A 22,407-nucleotide genomic window follows, 5' to 3' on the forward strand; every position below is an offset into this window, starting at 1 on the left:
TGTAAAGAAGTTGACATCTAGAGCAGCGGATACAATAGATGAGGTTGGAGGAGGTGCAGGTGAACCTCTGTCTCACCTGGAAAGATTGTTTGGGTCATTGGATGGAGTTGAGGGGGGAGGTAAAGGGACAGGTATTGCATCTCCTGCGGTCGCAGGGGAAAGTGCCCGGGGATGGGGTGGTTTGGGTAGGAAAGGACAAGAGGACCAGGGAGTTACGGAGGGAACGGTCTCCGCAGAACGCAGAAAGGGGAGGGGATGGGAAGATGTGGCCAGTGGTGGGGTCCCGTTGGAGGTGACGGAAATGTTGGCGGATGATTTGTTGGATACGCTGGCTGGTGGGGTGGAAGGTGAGAACGAGGGGGATTCTGTCCTTGTTACTAATGGGGGGAGGGGGAGCAAGAGCGGAGCTGCGGGATGTAAAAGAGGCCCTAGTAGGAGCCTCATCAATAATGGAAGAGGGGAAGCCCCGTTTCCTGAAGAATGAGGACATCTCTAATGCCCTAGTGTGAAACACCTCATCCCGGGCGCAGATGCAGCGTAGACGGAGGAATTGGGAGTAGGGGATAGACTTTTTGCAGGAGACAGGGTGGGAAGAAGTGTAGTCCAGATAGCTGTGCGAGTCAGAGGGTTTATAGTAAATGTCAGTCACTAGTCTGTCTCCTGTGATGGAGATGGTGAGGTCCAGAAACGGGAGGGAGATGTCGGAGTATATTTAAGAGCAGGATGGAAATTGGAAGTGAAGTGTATGAAGTCAGTGAGTTCTGCATGGGTGCAAGAGGTAGCACCAATGCAGTCGTCGATGTAGTGGAGGTAGAGTTCGGGGATGGAGCCAGTGTACGTCCGGAACAGGGATTGTTCGACGTACCCGACAAAGAGGCAGGCGTAGCTAGGGCCCATGCGAGTGCCCATAGCTACGCCTCTGGTTTGGAGGAAGTGGGAGGAGTCAAAGGAGTCAAAGTCAAAATGTTATTGTCATGTATCCCAGACAGAACAATTGGATTCCTTCTTGCAGCAGCACGACAGAATAAGTGAACATAGTACACTGTAAAACAATATAGTAAACGCGAGGGGGAAAAAGTGCAGTGCGTGTGTATATATACACATACTCACATACGCACATACCGATTCTGTTCAACCTAGATATTGTGACTTTATGTTTTATACACCTGTGGGGGCACAGGCTGCCATCTTCAGCGTTCAAAGAGATAACAGGTTTATGCCTCCCAGTAATGGTGCCTCCTTCACTTCAAAGATGAATTTTGAAGCAGCCTTTTTGCTTCCACTTTTAAGAAATGTTCACTAATTTAGACCTCTGGTGCTCGACCTACCCTGCTACAGCTTTTATCCCACATTTCCAAATGTGCCTTCAGTCCTGCCTAATTGTGTAATTTTCCCTGCTGTACATTCCTCCACTCCAATAATTCAGAACCCTGGTTGTTCTCTATTCCCTGAACTCAAACACCAGTAATAAAGTTTTCTACAAAGTTTGTATCTTCTAGAATTCTCATGCACTGCAATTAAAAGCCTCCTAAAAATATTAAATATCTTTCAGAGCTGTACTTTTCCATGTTTCAACTCTCCTGTGCTTTGATCAATGTAAACCTCATTATTGCATCCAGAAAGTTTAGTTTAGTTTAGTTTAGTTTAGAGATACAGTGCTGAAACAGACCCATCGGCCCACCGAGTCTGTGCCGACCAGCAAACTTACTCTATCCTACACACACTAGGGACAATTTACAATTAAACCCAGCCAATTAACCTGCAAACCTGTACGTCTTTGAAGTGTGGGAGGAAACCGGAGATCCTGGAGAAAACCCACGCAGTTCGTGGAGAGATCGTACAATCTCGGTACAGACAGCACCCGTAGTCAGGATGGAACCCGGGTCTCTGGCGCTGTAAGGCAGCAACTCTACCGCTACGCCACCGTACCGATTGTAAAGTTAATAATATTTTTAATGTGCAGGAAGGATGTTTTGCGAGTTTGGTGTGGTATATAAAATGTACACTGGGTTAGTTCTGGGTTAGGACCTTAGAATTTGTATGTAGTACAGCAGGCTCCAAACATGTTGATCCATTGAGTCGACAACCTACAGATGTCTGCATTTAACCTAAGTGTTTGGGACTAGGTACAAGCAATCTTTCATGAGTTTCCCAATTTAAATGTAAATCTGTGGGTACCCTCGGCAGTGAGATCGACGAAGCTGCGGAGAAGTGAGAAATTAACTTAGACTTCTCATCAGTATGGTCACATCACTTGCACTGTCAACTTATTCATATGTACTGAATGCACAGATCACTCCAATATCAGTGGGAGGCACAATGCCGCAGCAGTAGAGTTGCTGCCTTACCGCGCTGGATACTTGGGTTCGATCCTGAATTTGGGTGCTGTCTACACGGAGTTTGTACGTTCTCCCCGTGACCGTGTGGGTTTTCCCCGGGTGCTCCGGTTTCCTCCCTCACTCCAAAGATGTGCAGGTTTGTAGGTTAATTGGCTTTGGTAAAAGACTGTTCCTAGAGCGTAGGATGGTGCTAGTGTACGGGGATCGCTGGTCGGAGCAGACTCGGTGGGCTGAAGTGCTCGTATCCACATTGCAACTCTAAATGAATCTAAACTAAACTGTTGGAAACACAACATGGAGTCATAGAGTCAAACAGCACAGAACCAAGCCCTTCAGCCCAATTTGGCCGTGCTGACAAAGATGGCCGATCAACACGCTGTCTCTTCTGATCTGCTGAGTTACTCCAACACTTTGTATTTTACACATGATTCCAGCAACTGCAATTCCTATTGAAACTTTGATTAAATATTAGGTTTCTATTGCATAGCACAATACATAAAATGTATTAGTCTAGTTTTGTTTAGTTTAGAGATACAGCGCGGAAACAGGCCCTTCTGCCCTCCGAGTTCACATCCACCAGCAATCCCCACACACTAGCACTATCATACACATAATTTACAATTATACCAAGCCAATTAACCTACAGACCTGTATGTCTTTGGAGTGTGGGAGGAAACCGGAGACCAAGGAGAAAACCCACGCAGGTCACGGGGAGAGCGTACCAACTCCATACAAATAGCACCCCTAGTCAGGATTGAACCCGGGTCTCTGGCGCAGTAAGGCAGCAACTCTACCGCTGCGCCACCGTGCTGACCCAAACCTAAATATTGGGTTTCTATTGCACAGCACAATCTATAAATGAATTAACGTTCCCCACTATCCTGTGTTTGCTGGATAGTAATTGTTTTCTTCATCGATTATTTATGAAGTAGCAGGAAAATTTGAAACACACAAGAATCTCATAACATGGAGGGCAGAAGGTGGCTGATGTTTCACTGAGGATGGTGGGTTTTTGCAAGATTGCCTGGTGTGGGTGTGATTAGGTGTTTCTGTTTAGGGAGATGGGGAAGGTAAGGTATTTATGTTGCATTCCAACATTTCAATGAAAAAACAGATTTTTTAACTTCATTCATGATGATGTGTTTCACGTACGCTCACAAAAATACTACCATTGGTACCCACCACTACAGCCTTTCATCTGCCTTATGCTCTTCAATATTACAATCTCCCCTGTGGATCTGTATAAGTCTTGGCAGTTAGATCTCTTTCTGTAATATAACAGAAGGTATTAATTGTGTTTTATCCATTAGGTAGGGGAATATTTCACTGGCTTAATGTTCCAATTAACTAACTGGGGATGAACACTAATGCCCAAAACATTCATTGTATTGAGAGATTGAAAATCACCAATTCTCCATTGGGGGAAATTTAGATGGCTGCATACAAATGATTACATTTTATACTACATTATATTCTTTAATGCAATGGTGTGCAGATTTTTATGTGATTGCTGGCATTCAATTACCACTGAGCCAGCCTACAGTGCCAGCTGCTGTTTTATAATCGGCAGCTAAACTATGGGCTTGCTCACAGTGGGCCAAACCCGCACCAACTCTTAGGTGACCCGCAAAGCCCCCTACATCCGTGTGACTGCACCAGGGTGGCTGAGTGGGAAACAGTGGGTGGCAGGCTTGGGCAGTGCGGCTCGAAGCTCAGCCCAGATACAAACTCCGCCTGGCCCTTCATGTCTATCTTCGACAGGACCCCTTAGCTTTGAGTCTGAAGAAGGGTCTCGACCCAAAACGTCACCCGTTCCTTCTCTCCAGAGATGCTGCCTGTACCACTGAGTTACTCCAGCATTGTGTGTCTATCTTTATCTTACCAATCACTCCTGGACTGAACGGCTGGGGAGAGGGCAGATATATGGCAGCATGGGGGCGTAACGGTAGAGTTGCTGCCTTACAGCGAATGCAGTGCCGGAGACCAGAGACGTGCAGGTTTGTAGGTTCATTGGCTTGGTATAATTGTAAATTGTCCCTAGTGTGTATAGGATAGTGTTAGTGTGCGGGGATCGCATGTCGGTGTGGACTCGGTGGGCCTTGGAGTGCAAAAGGCTGAGGGGTGATCATATAGAAGTGTAGAAAATCATGAGGGGAATAGATTGGGTTAATGCACAGGGTCTTTTACCTAGGGCAGGGGAATAAAAAACAAGAGGGAATAAGTTTAAGGTGAGTGGGACAGGATTTAATATGAACCTGAGGGGCAACTTTTTCCCGCAGAAGGTGATAAGTATATGGAACAAGGTGTCACGAGGAGGTAGTTAAGGCAGGTACTATAACTGCATTTAAAAGACACTTGGACAGGTAGATGGATAAGAAGGGTTTTGAGGGATTTAGAGAGATATGGACCAAATGCAGGCAAATTGGCCCAGTTTAGATGGGGCAGCTTGGTTAGAATGGACAAGTTGGGCTGAAGGGCCTGCTTCTATGCTGTATGACTCCATGACTCGATGCCCCCTGTTTTAGAGTCAGATGAAGGGTGGTTGTTTAGGAACGAAAAGCTATCCTTTATGCAAATGCTCCAGGAATAATTCCGAAGTCTGTGCTTAATAGAAACGTAGTCCAATGATAAGCATGAAGCTTGCATTAGCAAGCTGAGCGAGCAGACAATCTGTGGCCTGAGGCACCGTTTCCACTGCCGGGACTGGAGAAATTTCACACCCCATTACAGAGCAAATCTACATATTCATCGCAGTCAATCAGATCATCCACAACCTGGCGCTAAAGGAGGCCGAAGATAGAGAGACAAAATGCTGGAGTAACTCAGCGCGACAGGCAGCATCTCTGGAGAGAAGGAATGGGTGACGTTTCGGGTCGAGACCCTTCTTCAGACTGAGAGTCAGGGAGGGAGATACTAAAGGTAATGGAAGGAAGGCACAACAAAGCGGAGCCGGCATCCATGACTCAGGAAAGGTGGAGCCCACAATGGTCCATTGTTGGCTGGGGATGAGGTGTGAACAAAGGGGGACCTGGTGTAGGGGGGGTCGCCGGGATCAAAGGGGGACTAAATGGAATACTTTGTAACTTTGTTGCCGCCCTATATGTGGCGACTCTTTGCAGTCTTTGTACGCAAAACAAAGGATCTCACTATGACACGTCACATGTGATAATAATAATCAATTAATTAATCAATCAATTAATCAATGAATGAATGAATGAATGAATGAATTCATTAATTAATTCACTCATTCGCAACAAAGGAATACAAACGGTGAAGTTAGCAAGAGGACTAGGGTTATCGCGTCATCCCTGGCCAACAATGGACCATTGTGGGCTCCAACTTTCCTGAGTCATCGATGCAGGCTCTGGTTCGTTCTGTACCCTTCCCATACCTCCAGTATACCCCTCCCTGACTCTCAGTCTGATCAAGGGTCTCGGCCCGAAACGTCACCAATTCCTTTTCTCCAGAAATGCTGCCTGACCCACTGAGTCACTCCAGCATTTTGCGTCTATCTTTGGTGTAAACCAACATCTGCAGTTCCTTCTTACAAGTAAAGTAGGCTGCGTTGCTACTTAGGAGTGCGAAGGAGAAAGTGATGTTCATAAGGACATAAGGTCATCAGTGATAGGAGCAGGGTTAGGCCATTCAGCCCATCAAGTGTAATCCGCCATTCAATCGTGGCTGATCTATCTCTCCCCTCTAACCCCATTCTCCTGCCTTCTCCCAATAACCCCTGTCACCCGTACTAATCAATAATCTATCTCTGCGTTAAAAATATCCATTGACTTGACCTCCATAGAATTCTGTGGCAAAGAATTCCACAGATTTACCACCCTCTAACTAAAGAAGTTCCTCCTTATCTCCCTCCTAAAGGAACATCCTTTAATTCTGAGGCTATGGCCTGTAGTCCCAGATTCTTCCACTAGTGGAAACATCCTTTCCGCATCTACTCTATCCAAGGCTTTGGGTACAATAAGATACTGATTGAGAATGATCAGTCATGATCACATTGAATGGCGGTGCTGGCTCGAAGGGGTGAATGGCCTCCTCCTGCATCTATTGTCTATTGTCTATATCCATCTGCTAGTGTTATACACTGTTTGATTGTTCCTATTTTATTTTTGTGCTCTAAATATTATTATTTTCCACCATTTTCCTTGTCCAATTGCACGGGTGCGATATTTGGGATGTTTCAATTGCCACTTACCTGCGTTTGAAAATACTGTGCCCCTATCAAAAGGCAGCTGGAACACAAACCCATGCACTTGCTCATTCCATCTGGAATCATGGCTGTAGTTGTTGACGTTCTTGCATGCCAAGACAAGCAAGCCATCAGCCTTGGCTTGTACGCAATACATTTCCGTGATGCCAACTGCAAAATCCTACAAATGCTCTTGGATGGCGCAGCGGTAGAGTTGCTGCCTTATAGCGCCAGAGACCCGGGTTCGATCCTGAGTACGGGTGCTGTCCGTACGAAGTTTGTACGTTCTCCCCATAACCACGTTGGTTTTCTCCGGGTGCTCCGGTTTCCTCTCACACTCCAATGATATTCAGGTTTGTAGGTTAATTGGCTTTAGCAAAAATTGTAAATTGTCCCTTGTGTGTAGGATAGTGCTAGTGCGAGTGGATTGTCAGTCAGAGCGGACTCAGTGGGCTGAAGGGCCTGTTTCTGCACCGTATCTCTAAACTCTGACTCCTGCCTCTGACTTCTGACCCCATTATCTCTGACTCTTGTCAGAAACCAAGAAGGATCTGGAGGCAAAATATTGAGAAGACCTCTGACAGCTAGCATTAACCTGCTTACAAAGATCCATTTGGTGGCTTCTCTTGTTCCAAAATGCTGCCGATGGCTTCTGACACTTGTCTTGAGACTCAGATCCAACACTTTAAGAATGTCGTAGGGTGGACAGTGCAGTAGATGAGGCCTCCATTAAATGGCATCTCTCCGCTGAGCCTGCAAGCACCAGCTTGTTGGTGCTCCCTTTAGTGCTACTTCTCCAGAAGCTGCTCGTTCTTCTGCTCATCCCCTTGGTCATCAACCTTCTCCAATGTTACACGGTCCAGTGCCTTCGTTCTCTTATTTAGATGTAGATTTAGATACAGCATAGAAACAGGCTCTTCGGCCCACTGAGTCTGCACTGACCAACAATCACTAGCACTGTCACACACACCAGGGCCAATTTACAATTTTACCAAAGCCAATCATCCTACAAACCTGTACGCCTTTGGAGTGTGGAAGGAAACTGGAGCACCCGGAGAAAACCCATGTGGTCAAAGGGAGAATGCAAAAACTCTGTACAGACAGCAGCCATAGTCAGGATCGAACCCTGGTCTCTGGCGCTTGTAAACCAGCAATTCTAATGCTGCGCCATCCTGCCACCCCATTCCAGCTATGCCTCTCATAATGTTAGACACCTCTAACAGGTCTCCTCTCGATCTCTGGCGTTCCAGAGAATTGGAATGCAGGTATGTACACGATCTGCTGATATGCATTAAATGACAAACCGGTACTTTCAAAACAAATGGCTTCATTAAAATACCACAGATCAACGTGTTGAACTTGTAGCAGGTTATGAACCCAATATCACCAACATCCACGGTTAGTATAGTTAGTGCAGGAACTCATTTAATATATCTGGCAGAAATAGCCCCTGGATGATAATTATATTTATCTTCTGTTTTGTTGCTTTTGCCCAAAAGAATTTAGAAAAATAATTCAAAAATTGGATGCTCAAATAATAAATACCTATTAAAACTTTTTTTGAATAACCTGGGGAAAAGATGGTTAACATGCGCATGCAAATTGTATTCTGCACCTTTACCACAGAGGTAATCAATAAGCAATTTATTCGCTTATTCTGGCGATCAATAAACACATCACGTGATGATGTTGAATCAAGAATGTTAAGAAAGAAGAAATGAGACACAAACGGTCAAGTCTAGTAAAAGGCACAGAGTCAGATTAGATATTAAAATGGAAAACGACAAGATTGATATAAAATCTTATATTACACACAATCTCCCAAATGTTCTAGGGGCCGGAGAACCTAGGGTGATGGAGGAACTGAAGGAAATCCACATTAGGCAGGAAATGGTTTTGGGTAGACTGATGGGACTGAAGGCTGATAAATCCCCAGGGCCTGATGGTCTGCATCCCAGAGTACTTAAGGAGGTGGCTCTAGAAATAGTGGAAGCATTGGAGATCATTTTTCAATGTTCTATAGATTCAGGATCAGTTCCTGTGGATTGGAGGATAACAAATGTTATCCCACTTTTTAAGAAAGGAGGGAGAGAGAAAACGGGTAATTATAGACCAGTTAGTCTGACATCAGTGGTGGGGAAGATGCTGGAGTCAATTATAAAAGACGAAATTGCTGAGCATTTGGATAGCAGTAATGGGATCATTCTGAGTCAGCATGGATTTACGAAGGGGAAATCATGCTTGACAAATCTACTGGAATTTTTTGAGGATGTAACTAGGAAAATTGACAAGGGAGAGTCAGTGGATGTGGTGTACCTCGACTTTCAGAAAGCCTTCGACAAGGTCCCACATAGGAGATTAGTGGGCAAAATTAGGGCACATGGTATTGGGGGTAGGGTACTGACATGGATAGAAAATTGGTTGACAGACAGAAAGCAAAGAGTGGGGATAAATGGGTCCCTTTCGGAATGGCAGGCAGTGACCAGTGGGGTACCGCAAGGTTTGGTGCTGGGACCCCAGCTATTTACGATATACATTAATGACTTAGACGAAGGGATTAAAAGTACCATTAGCAAATTTGCAGATGATACTAAGTTGGGGGGTAGTGTGAATTGTGAGGAAGATGCAATAAGGCTGCAGGGTGACTTGGACAGGTTGTGTGAGTGGGCGGATACATGGCAGATGCAGTTTAATGTAGATAAGTGTGAGGTTATTCACTTTGGAAGCAAGAATAGAAAGGCAGATTATTATCTGAATGGTGTCAAGTTAGGAGGAGGGGGAGTTCAACGAGATCTGGGTGTCCTAGTGCATCAGTCAATGAAAGGAAGCATGCAGGTACAGCAGGCAGTGAAGAAAGCAAATGGAATGTTGGCCTTCGTAACAAGAGGAGTTGAGTATAGGAGCAAAGAGGTCCTTCTACAGTTGTACCGGGCCCTGGTGAGACCGCACCTGGAGTACTGTGTGCAGTTTTGGTCTCCAAATTTGAGGAAAGATATTCTTGCTATGGAGGGCGTGCAGCGTAGGTTCACTAGGTTAATTCCCGGAATGGCGGGACTGTCGTATGTTGAAAGGCTGGAGCGATTGGGCTTGTATACACTGGAATTTAGAAGGATGAGGGGGGATCTTATTGAAACATATAAGATAATTAGGGGATTGGACACATTAGAGGCAGATAACATGTTCCCAATGTTGGGGGAGTCCAGAACAAGGGGCCACAGTTTAAGAATAAGGAGTAGGCCATTTAGAACGGAGATGAGGAAGAACTTTTTCAGTCAGAGGGTGGTGAAGGTGTGGAATTCTCTGCCTCAGAAGGCAGTGGAGGCCAGTTCGTTGGATGCTTTCAAGAGAGAGCTGGATAGAGCTCTTAAGGATAGCGGAGTTAGGGGGTATGGGGAGAAGGCAGGAACGGGGTACTGATTGAGAGTGATCAGCCATGATCGCATTGAATGGCGGTGCTGGCTCGAAGGGCTGAATGGCCTACTCCTGCACCTATTGTCTATTGTCTATTGTCTATTGTCTATGATGAGCGTTTGACAGCACTGGGCCTGTACTCGCTGGAGTTTAGAAGAATGAGGGGGGACCTCATTGAAATGTACCGAAAAGTGAAAGGTTTGGACAAGGTGGATGGGGAGAGGATGTTTCCACTAGTGGGAGAGTCTAGGACTAGAGGTCAAAGCCTTACAGAGTTGCTGCCTTACAGCAAATGCAGCGCCGGAGACTCAGGTTCGATCCTGACTATGGGTGCTGTACTGTACGGAGTTTGTACGTTCTCCCTGTGACCTGCGTGGGTTTTCTCTGAGATCTTCGGTTTCCTCAAACACTCCAAAGACATACAGGTTTGTAGGTTAATTGGCTGGGCAAATGTAAAAATTGTCCCTGGTGGGTATAGGATAGTGTTAATGTGCGGGGATCGCTGGGCGGCGCGGACCCGGTGGGCCGAAGGGCCTGTTTCTGCGCTGTATCTCTAAATCTAAAAAAATCTAAAATCTAAATCTATGATAATAAAAGACTAGTTTGCTAAAATTATATGGAAAGCTTATTGTTAGCGATTATATTTAATAAATTATAGATGCATATCACACCTGGTTGGCATTTGTGAAACCTCAGTAATTTATGTTCACTGATTACTCTGCGAGATCCGTGTGAACAATGGATTACATTGCACCCCGGTGTATGTGTCAATAAACTAATTGGAGCCTGGATGGAGACAATGAAATATTACTGCAGTTTGAAGAAGGAAAGCTTCACAGTTGGTGTGCTGTAAATCTGGGCGATGGTCTGAATTGAAGTACAGATATGTCAGAGTGATGTTTATCTCTCTCGCTTTAAGTTCAATGGTCTAAATCTTCCTAGAAATATAGTAGCGAGTTCCTGACATAAAATATTATTAATGTGGAAGTCATCCTGCAGGTCTGTGGGAAGATGTGATGGGCACAAGCTGTTTGGCCGTGATTTGCTGGTCAGCTCATGGCAATCTGCCATTTGCCTTGTCTGAACAGAGTTGCGCTTCCAACATCCTCTTTTAGTTTAGAGATACAGCGTGGAAACAGGCCCTTCGGCCCACCGAGACAAATGGTCGCCCACACACCAAGGGCAATTTACAGAAGCCAATTAACCCACGAACCTGCATGTCTTTTATTTTTAAGAACTTTTACTAGATTAGCCACAGTTTAAGAATAAGGGGTAGGCCATTTAGAACAGAGATGAGGAAAAACTTTTTCAGTCCGAGTTGTAAATCTGTGGAATTCACTGCCTCAGAAGGCAGTGGAGGCCAATTCTCTAAATGCATTCAAGAGAGAGCTGGATAGAGCTCTTAAGGATAGCGGAGTCAGGGGGTATGGGGAGAAGGCAGGAACGGGGTACTGATTGAGAATGATCAGCCATGATCACATTGAATGGCGGCGCTGGCTCGAAGGGCCGAATGGCCTACTCCTGCACCTATTGTCTATTGTCTATTTGCATTTTAAATTGCCAATTAAATTCACAAAAGAGATTTAGGCCTCATTCTAAACTACTTTTAAAGGAAACTTAAAACAATCAAGTTACATTCCTGAAAATTAGTAAATTATTTTCAGAGTAATTTGTTCTGCAAGGTCATCCTAATTTTTCTGTCACTTCTCTGTCTCTTAATCCTTCCTTACTTTACTTCGTGATTTTTTCCCTTTTGCACCTGATTTCACTCCAATTCACACTTCTTCCCCATCATTTTGGTGTCATTCTCAATCCTTAAAGAGATTGACCATGGAGATACCATCTTGTTCTCGTTAACCTTAAACATTCCCGATGCCCTTTCACCTTTGCACTCGCTGTTCCACCGTCACCTTGTGTATCCATCAAGTGAAGTCATAAATTGTATAAAAAAAGAGTTCAGACAAAGTTCCGACAGTACTTGATGTCTTACTCTGGAAAGATAACGTCAAAGTTTAGTTTAGTTCAGGGATACAGCGCGGAAACAGGCCCTTCGGCCCACCGAGTTCGCACCGACCAATGATCCCCGCACATTAACAGGATCCTACCACTAGGGACAATTTACACATACACCAAGCCAATTAACCTACAAACCTGCACGTCTTTGGAGTGTGGGAGGAAACCGAAGATCTCGGAAAAAACCCATGCGGTCACGGGGGAGAATGTACAAACTCCGTACTGGCAGCACCTGCAGTCGGGATCGAACCCGGGTCTCCGGCGCTGCAAGCGCTGTAAGGCTGCAACTCTACCGCTGCGCCACCATGGTCTCCTTGTGCGCAGACAACATCTCCATTGTTAACAACCTTAACTTTAAACCTCAATGGTTCAATGGTACTTTTATTGTCACATGCGCAAAGTGCCAACACACAGTGACATTATATTCTTTTTTATTTATTTTTTATTTTTTTAATTTTAATTTTTACAGAACTTTTTAGAAAACAAGCCCTCCCACCCTTCCCCCCACCCCCCCCCCCCCCCCTTATACTAACCCCAAATAAGAAAAAAGAAGAAAAGAAAGAAAGATTAAAGATTGCCTGGGTGTTGGGGGTCCTGCACAGGCCCCATGGAATTCCAAACAGAATAAACTGTATATATATGTACATCTCTCCCAAAAGGACCATTGAGAATATGAACAATTCTTCTATATATATAGGCCCATCTTTTGTAAATAAGGACGCCAGATATTTTAAAAAGTATCATATTTGTTCCTTAAATTATAAGTAATTTTTTCAAGTGGGATACAGTTAGAAATTTCATTATTCCAAAGGTCCATACTTAAATAGGAATCTGATTTCCAAGTAACTGCGATAGTTTTTTTGGCTACTGCTAATGCAATTTTTATCAATTCTTTCTGATATTTATTCATTTTAAGTTGTGGTCTTATTCCTTCAACATCACCCAATAACAAAAATCTTGGGTTGTATGGAAGTTGTATTCCGATAATCTGTTCTAGAAAACTTCTTAAGTTTGTCCAAAAAGGTTGTATTTTTGAACAGGACCAAGTAGAATGAAAAAAAGTACCAATTTCTTGATTGCACCGAAAACATTGGTCAAATAAACTTGAATTTATTCTCTTTAATTTTTGTGGTGTGATATATAATTGATGCAGAAAGTTATATTGTACTAGTCTAAACCGAACATTTATTGTATTTTTCATTCTGTCAAGGCATAGTTTTGACCAATTTGTTCCATCAATATTAATATTCAAATCCGTTTCCCATTTTCGCCTTGATATATGAATTCCTTGTTTAGGGGCCTTTTTTTGAATTAGATTATATATAATAGAAGTAAGTTTTTTAATTTGTCCTTTTTGAATTAGGTTTTCAATTTCCTTAGATTTCGGCAATAACATTGTTTGACCCAGTTTATCTTTTAAATAAGCTCTTAATTGAAAGTAACAGAAAAGAGAATTATTTGATATATGATATTTATTTTTCAATTGTTCAAATGACATCAATATATCTTTTTCAAAGCAATCACCTATATATCTAATCCCTTTTTGATGCCACCTATGTAGAAGCTGGTTATCCATTGTAAAAGGTATCAATCTATTTTGAATCAAAGTAGTCTTTGCTAATAAAGATTTTTTTGTTTCATCCTCAAAATTTACCTTATTCCATAATCCGATCAGGTGTTTTAATAATGGAGATTCTTTCAGTCCCCGTATCAATTTAGGTTCCCATTTATATATAAAGTCTTCTGGTATATTTTCTCCTATTTTGTCTAGTTCTATTCTTGTCCATGCCGGGTTTTTTTCTTCCAAAAGAGATGCAATAAATCTAAGTTGGTTTGCTTTATAATAATTCTTAAAGTTCGGAAGTTGTAATCCTCCTGAATCAAACTTCCATGTCAATTTTTCCAACGATATTCTTGACATCTTACCTTTCCAGAGAAATTTCCGCACATATTTGTTTAACTCTTGAAAAAACTTCTGTGGTACTTGTATTGATAATGTTTGGAATAAATATTGTAACTTCGGAAATATATTCATTTTAACGGCATTAACTCTTCCTATTAATGTTATTGGTAATGTCATCCATTTATCAAGGTCTTCTTTTATTTTTCTTAGTAATAATAAATAATTTAATTTATATAAGTTCTTCATATCATTATCAATTCTTATACCTAAATACTTTATACCAATTAATGGCCATCTAAATTGGGTTAGTAATCGACATTGAGTATAATCTCCTTTAGTAAGGGGTAAAATTTCACTTTTATCCCAATTTATTTTATAACCTGATATTTTTCCATATTCTTCTAATCTAAAAGATAGTTTGCGCAACGAATCTAATGGTTTTGTTAAGTATATCAAAACATAATCTGCAAATAAGTTAATCTTAAATTCTTCCTGATTTACTTTAAAACCCTTAATATCTGGGTCAGTTCTAATTAGTTCAGCTAGCAGTTCTATCGCCAGGACAAATAAAGCAGGTGATAATGGGCATCCTTGTCTAGTTGACCTTTTTAATTGAAACGGCGTTGAAATTTGGTCATTTGTCACTACTTTAGCTTTGGGATTCACATTTAGAGTTTTAATCCAGTTTATGAAAGTTGTTCCTAACCCATATTTTTCCAATACTTTATATAAAAAATCCCACTCTAACCTATCAAATGCTTTTTCTGCATCCAGAGCTACTGCTACACTTATTTCATTCCTCTTTTGTGCCAAATGCAGGTTTTTAAAGTCAATCAGGAAGAATTTAAGATTAACTTATTTGCAGATGATGTTTTGATATACTTAACAAAACCATTAGATTCGTTGCGCAAACTATCTTTTAGATTAGAAGAATATGGAAAAATATCAGGTTATAAAGTGACATTATATTCTTATAAACAGTCCAGTAGTTTTACAAACTGTTTTTTTTCCTCATTTATTATATTCTTTATAGAGTACCATGTTTACATATATTCTGTTGTGCTGCTGCAAGTAAGAATTTCATTGTTCTATCTGGGACATATGACAATAAATCACTCTTGTCTCTTGACTTGAGTACTGACATACCTAAGCACATCCCCGATTAGTAGATTCTGCAAGAATAGTCCACTGATCCTGCATGCAAGAGGCGTCATGTTTTAGTGCCATTTTCAAAGTCATAAGGTCGTAAGATCATAAGTGATAGGAGCAGAATTAGGCCATTCGGCCCATCAAGTCTACTCCGCCATTCAATCATGGCTGATCTATCACTCCATCCTAATCCCACTCTCCTGCCTTCTCCTCATAACCCCTGACATACACACTAATCAAGATCTATCTATCTCTGCATTACATCCCTGTTTTTGTATTCGAGCCCTCTTGAAATAAATGCTGGTCCAGTCCATGCTCCAGGTATTATTAAGTGTGCAGATAATTGGCAGACCATTTTTCCATCAACATAATAAATATTCTATTAGCGTTTAGTGATTAGTGTTAACTAAACCTTCCCACAAACAGTGGGCACAGTTGCTGTTGCATGATTCAAAGTGACTTTAATTTTATGTGGAGACACAACAATAGCAGACAGTTTGAGCCAAAGAGCCTTACTGTGCTTTAGCCTTAATGCAAATAAAACATAAATGACTATTTTGATTCGATTTTCTCATTAGCTCCTTCAGAGGTCAGTATTTATCTGATTAATTCCAAAGACTGAAGACTCATTTTTGCTGCTGATTCATTTAAATCTAAGTTTCCAATTTAATGATAAAGGCCGATACGGAGATCGTGTTGCCTGTGATCTGACTCGCATTACATTTAATACATCTCTCCGTCTGTGACTTTGGATTGAATTATTATTGATCTAATTTACTTGCCATCAACACAAGAAGGTCTGGCTCGTGTTGTACCAGCCACTTTCCCCGGCAGACAGGAACACTTTACAGTCTGTGATCGTTCTTCGATTCGATTCTTGTTGCAGCATCTGTGAGCAGCTATCACTTCACACGTTCCCCCGTCTGAAAGGAAAGAAATAGGGATTACATTCCCCGTCATAAAGCCCGAGAGGCATACAGCACGGATACAGGCCCTTCGGCCCGACTCGTCCATGCCCACCATGATGCCCCATCTAAGCAAGTCCCATTTGCCTGTGTGGAGATCTGTCCTTTTTCTTTGCTTCAGCCACTAGACTCCGCATGGGCTTGGCCCAAATCCTTCTAAACCTTTCCTGCCTCAGTTCAGTTCAGTGTAACAAGGGGCAGTGAAAAGCTTCTATTGCGTGCTAACCAGTCAGCGGAAAGACAATCCATGATTACAATCAAGCCATCTACAGTGCATAGATACACGATAAGGGAATAACGTTTAGACAATAGACAATAGACAATAGGTGCAGGAGGAGGCCATTCGGGCCTTCGAGCCAGCACCGCCATTCAATGTGATCATGGCTGATCATTCTCAATCAGTACCCCGTTCCTGCCTTCTCCCCATACTCCCTGACTCCGCTATCCTTAAGAGCTCTATCTAGCTCTCTCTTGAATGCATTCAGAGAATTGACCTCCACTGCCTTCTGTGGTAGAGAATTCCACAGACTCTGGGTGAAAAAGGTTTTCCTCATCTCAGTCCTAAATGGCCTACCCCTTAGTCTTAAATTGTGACCCCTGGTTCTGGACTCCTCCAACATCGGGAATTTTTTTCCTGCATCTAGCCTGTCCAATCCTTTAAGAATTTGATATGTTTTTAGAAGATCTCCTCTCATCCTTCTAAATTCCAGTGAATACAAGCCCAGTCGACCCATTCTTTCATCTCAGGTCCTCGAATCCTGGCAACATCCTTGTATGTCCTCTCTGCACACCTTTTCCAGGTAAATGACACCTTCCTATAGCAGGGTTTCCAAAACTGAACACAATACTCGCTTGTTGGCCTCTCAACGTTTTACACAACTTCGGGAATTCTCTGCCTCAGAAGGCAGTGGAGGCCAATTCTCTGAATGCATTCAAGAGAGAGCTAGATAGAGCTCTTAAGGTTAGCGGAGTCAGAGGGCATGGGGAGAAGGCAGGAACGTGGTACTGGTTGAGAATGATCAGCCATGATCACATTGAATGGCGGTGCTGGCTTGAAGGGCCGAATGGGCTCCTCCTGCACCTATTGTCTGTTGTCTATTGTCTAACTGTAACTTTAACATTAGTGGAAAAACAATTTTGGCTTCCATAATTCAATTCAGGAAAGGCTTTGGTACTTAACGCAATATAATGAAAGGAAAATGGAAGATGCAACAAGGAAATAGGTTCAATTGAAAATTCTTTTTTAAACCCATTAAAATGGTATGAATGCACAGCTTGTTAAAACTATGTTTTTTTGCCAACAGCGTTTGATTTGAGACTAAGGCACATCAAAGTATATTTTCATTGATATTTTCTACACTCTATGTCAAGAGCAGCAGAATTAATGTATTGGATTGGAGACCCATCAGATGAAGTGCTTCCTGACCTGCTGAGTATTTCCAAAATTTCCTCTTTTATTTCAGATTTCCATAATCAGCACTTTTTGCATTTCTGATGTTGAATGAAATATCTGATTGCATTGAAAAAAGGTTATTTCTAAGTTATTCTTTTCATGTTGAGATTCATGTCTAATTTTTTTTTTAAACGACATGAATTGTCTGATTTCCGAAGACAATTGACACTTGATTACTGGCAATATTAATCTACAAATGTTTCACTCACAGGGATATGCAGCATGGAAACAGGACCTTCTAGTTTAGTTTAGTTTATTGTCGCGTGTGCCGAGGTACAGTGAAAAAGCTTTTGTTGAGTACTAACCAGTCAGCCGGAAGACAATACATGATGGAATACATACTTCAATACATGAATACATACTTCGGCCCAACATGCCTATGCCGACCAACATGCCCCATCTACACTAGTCCCGCCTGCCTGCGTTTGGCTCAAGTGCTTCTAAACATATCCTATCCGTATACCTTTCCAAATGTTTCTTAAACGTGTAGTAGTACCTGCCTCAGCTACCGCCTCCGATAGCTTGTTCCATACACCCACCACCAACTCGTAGAACATGAAGAAGGGTCTCGACCCGAAACGTCACCCATTCCTTCTCTCCCGAGATGCTGCCTGACCTGCTGAGTTACTCCAGCATTTTGTGAATAAATCGATTTGTACCAGCATCTGCAGTTATTTTCTTATATATATGAAAGAGTACAGTGCAGGAACAGGCCCTTCGGCCCATAATGTCCATGCCTAACATGATGCCAGGTTAAACTAATGATACCAAGTTAAATTATTTATCCATGGTCTATTCCCCTGCCTGGCAGCTACTGAGTTAACACCTTCCTACAATGGTAGTCACATCAAGATGTTAATCTTTCTTATGCTAATATTGCAAACAATAATTTCTATGCTCAAAAGATAATTAATAATTTGCTGCCAATCACTGTTGGAAATCTGGAGATTACTGACAGTGTGCAATTATACGCGAACATTATTATGCCTCTCATTTAAATAGTGCACTAATTGTGACGCTCCATGTGTACCGTGTTCTCCTTCATTATCAACAACATTAACAGTTCCAGGAAGACTGTATGTGACACAAATCTCCAAGGTTTTGAATTAACGGAGATATAATTTTGAAATTACAGGTCTTGTTGCGCCACCTCATTACGTCTACACTCACGCTCCAGATGAAAAGACTTTGGTTTCGTTTAGACAATGAGTCAAGTTGTGGTCGTGTTGTCTGCCTTCATTGGCACCTTGGGAGAACGTTCCACATAAATGCACAATGGCAACAAAAACCTTCACAACTGATTTTATTAACTAAAAGAAATGGTTTTGTTATTGTCATCTTTACATCCACTACCTTAATATGATGTGCATGACCTGTTTAACGCACAGATTATCAATAGAAACTTCTTTGGCCGTTTAAGGCAGGTAAATACAACAAGTCAATTTGATTTCCCTTGCTGGTGCGGAATGAATGAACCACAGAGCATGGGAGAGTTTGAAAGCCATTGATTTCTAAACAGAAGTCTTAACTTGCTGCCACAATTAGTAAGAAGGAATGAAAACAGACTGCTGGAGATACTCAACAGGCAAGTCACCATCTCAAAGGGATGAGATGAAATGAGTTAGCAATTAACTCTTAAGAGAGAAACAGAGAGAGAAACAGAGAGAGAAAAACAGAGTGAGAAGAACAGAGTAACTAGCCCCATCCCCGAACTCCACCTCCGCTACATTGACGACTGCATTGGTGCTACCTCTTGTACCCATGCAGAACTCACTGACTTCATAACGTTTACCACTAATTTCCATCCTGCGCTTAAATATACTTGAACCATCTCCGACATCTCCCTACCGTTTCTGGATCTCACCATCTCCATCACAGGAGACAGACTAGTGACCGACATCTACTACAAACCTACTGACTCCCACAGCCATCTTGACTATACTTCTTTCCACCCTGTTTCCTGTAAATACTATATCCCCTACTCCCAATTCCTCTGTCTACGCTGCATCTGCGCCCAGGATGAGGTGTTCCATACTAGGGCATCAGAGATGTCCTCATTCTTTAGGAAACGAGGGTTCCCCTCTTCCGTAAATAGATGACGCTCTCACTAGGGTCTCCTCTATATCCCGCAGCTCCGCTCTTGCTCCCCCTCTTCTCATTTGTAACAAGGATAGAGTCCCCCTCGTCCTCACCTTCCACCCCACCAGCCGTCGTATACAACAAATTATCCTCCAACATTTCCGTCACCTACAACGGGATCCCACTACTGGCCACATCTTCCCATCCCCTCCCCTTTCTGCTTTCCGCAGAGACCGTTCCCTCCGTAACACCCTGGGCCACTTGTCCTTTCTCACCCAAACCACCCCCTCCTCTGCAACCGCAGGAGATGCAACACCTGTCCCTTTACCTCCCCCCTCAACTCCATCCAAGGACCCAAACAGTCTTTCCAGGTGAGGCAGAGGTTCACCTGCACATCCTCCAAACTCATCTATTGTATCCGCTGTTCCAGGTGTCAACTTCTCTACATTGGTGAGACCAAGAAACTACAGATGCTGGGAATATTTAACAAAGAATAAACGGCTAGAGGAACTCAGCAGGTGAGGCAGCATCTGTAGAGGCAATGGAAAGACACCATCTTGGGTCGGGACCTTTCTTGGAATGGTAGGGGAGGGGAGGCGAGAGAGGGGAAAGAGAGACAGCTGGAAAGGAGAGTGAGAGACGGGACAAAGTCCGGCAAGTGATAGTTAGACACAGGCAAAGGTGGGGTGGGTGGGGGGGGGGGGTATTGAAAGATGGGTGGAGTGTGAGACAAAGGCTAGAGGTGAATAGGAGACAAATAGATGTCAAATAAGAAGAGGGAATTAAATACAAAACCAGACTGAGGGTAATGGATAGACGGAGACTGGGGTGGGGGGAAGGATGGTGTATAAAAGAGAAATGGGGGACTCTGAAATGAGAGGTGAGATACAGAGGAGGGGAAAGGAGCAGAGGGACAAGAGTGACTTGAGTTTCAATAATGGAATAAGTTCAAAAGAGTTTACAGGAGTGCATGTGTGTTATTCGTCACTGAACGGTAGACACAAAATGCTGGGGTAACTTAATGGGACAGGCAGCGTCTCTGGAGAGAAGCAATGGGTGGCGTTTCAGGTTGAGACCCTTCTTCAGACTAAGTGTTAAGGGAGGGGGAGAGTAGAGATATGGCAGGGTAAGGTGTGAAAACGACAGATCAAAGCAGATGGTGATCAAGGAAATGTAGAATGGCTCATTGTTAGCTGATAGGAAGGTGACAACAAGGCACGCAATCAGTCAGATATCAGTGACGTTAATCAGGAGGACAGTGAAACTGGTCGGAGAGCTAGGGTGGCCGAGGGACGGAGGGAGACGGAATGCAAGGGTTGCTTGAAGTTAGAGAAATCGATATTCATAGCGCTGGGTTGTAACCTGCCCAAGCAAAATATGAGGTGCTGTTCTTCCAATTTGCACTGGACCTCACTCTGACAGTGGAGGAGGCCCAGGACAGAAAGGTCAGTGTGAGAAAGGGAGGGGGAGTTAAAGTGTTTGGCGACCGGGAGATCACAAAGGCCCAGGCGGACTGAGCGGAGGTGTAGGACGGTGCACAAAGTCAAAATGAGAGAGGTCAGGTTTGGAGGTTAATTGGCCCTCTGTGAAACTGTCCCTGATGCGTCGGAAAATAGGATACCATTGAACTAGCGTGAACAGGTGATCGATGGTCGGCGTGGACTCGGTGGGTCGAAGGGCGTTTCTACGATCTATCTAGAAACTAAAACTCAAACAAGAACAAAATCTACCGCTGCACTGTATAATAATGTTGAGAAGATGTAAAAAAAATTAATAAGGAATTAAATATAGAGAGAACCATCTGAACCGGCAGTTAGGATACTCATGGGAGTCAGTGAAGTTACCACAGAGAAGGAAAGTCTGGACACCGAAAGCAAGCTGATGAATTTGTAGCTGCAATGTTAGAAGGGAATGAATGAGTTTACGTTTGGAGGAACATTAATATTGATTTCTACAATAAAAATCCATGTGTCTGCTTGACAGACTGAAAGGTTCAGCTAATTTCACTCAATTTACTCTGTTAAATGTACAACGAAGCACTTTAACAATATTTTGCTGAACAGATATTACAAAGATCCCCATTCATACTCTGCGCATCTAATTGTCCAGATGAAAATGAAATTTTAATTTGAGACAGCAACAAAAAAGAGTTAATACGTTATTTTATTATTTTGCTTCGTGATCTATTATGATGCTTTTTGATTTTAATATCAACTGTTTGATTTACAATTTGGTACAACGCTTTTTGTATAATTTTGCAAGGGGTAATACTCTGAGGTAACAGGTAATAATGAACTTAACTCATTCAATAGAGATGAATACAACAAGATACATCTGTAAGAAGCAGATTAGTGAAGAGATTTCAAAGCAGTCTCCAACTAATTGTTTGAAAAGAAAGGTTCTATTTTTACTTATAATGTATTTTGAAATCCTGAAATATGTTTTTGGAATTAAGGCATTTTGTAATTTAAAATTTTGGGTTAAGGTGAAGGGGGAAAGATTTAATAGGAATCTGAGGGGTAACTTTCTCACACAAAGGGTAGTGGGTGTATGAAACAAGTTGCCAGAGGAGATAGTTGAGGCAGGGACTATTGCCACTTCTAAGAAACAATTAGACAGGTACATGGACTGGACAGGTTTAGAAGGGATTTAGGCCAAATACAGGCAGGTGGGACAAGTGCAGATGGTTGATGTGGGTTCGCTGAACACCTGCGCTCGGTCCGCATTAACGCAACTGATCTCCTGGTGGCCCAGCACTTTAACTCCCCCTCCCATTCCCAGTCTGACCTCTCTGTCATGGGCCTCCTCCAGTGCCAGAGTGAGGCCCGCCGGAAATTGGAGGAGCAGCACCTCATATTTCGCCTGGGCAGTTTGCAGCCCGGTGGTATGAACGT

The 22,407-nt window shown here is 42.8% G+C and overlaps 1 protein-coding gene across 4 annotated transcripts in view; it reads right to left on the minus strand.

The window, feature by feature from the left end:
* LOC144601932 (chemokine-like protein TAFA-1) overlaps positions 1–22,407 on the minus strand; it is a 409,302-nt gene that overhangs the window by 99,057 nt on the left and 287,838 nt on the right. For all 4 annotated transcript variants that reach the window (XR_013548395.1, XM_078414529.1, XM_078414530.1 and 1 more), the window contains one exon: positions 15,799–15,939. Coding sequence is in view for 3 of the 4 variants with exons in the window: in XM_078414529.1 (XP_078270655.1) it covers positions 15,799–15,939 (141 nt within the window). In the remaining variant the exon portion in view is untranslated. The remainder of the gene's footprint in view (positions 1–15,798; positions 15,940–22,407) is intronic.

This window comes from Rhinoraja longicauda, chromosome 17, assembly GCF_053455715.1.
Source record: "Rhinoraja longicauda isolate Sanriku21f chromosome 17, sRhiLon1.1, whole genome shotgun sequence".
NCBI lineage: Eukaryota > Metazoa > Chordata > Chondrichthyes > Rajiformes > Arhynchobatidae > Rhinoraja > Rhinoraja longicauda.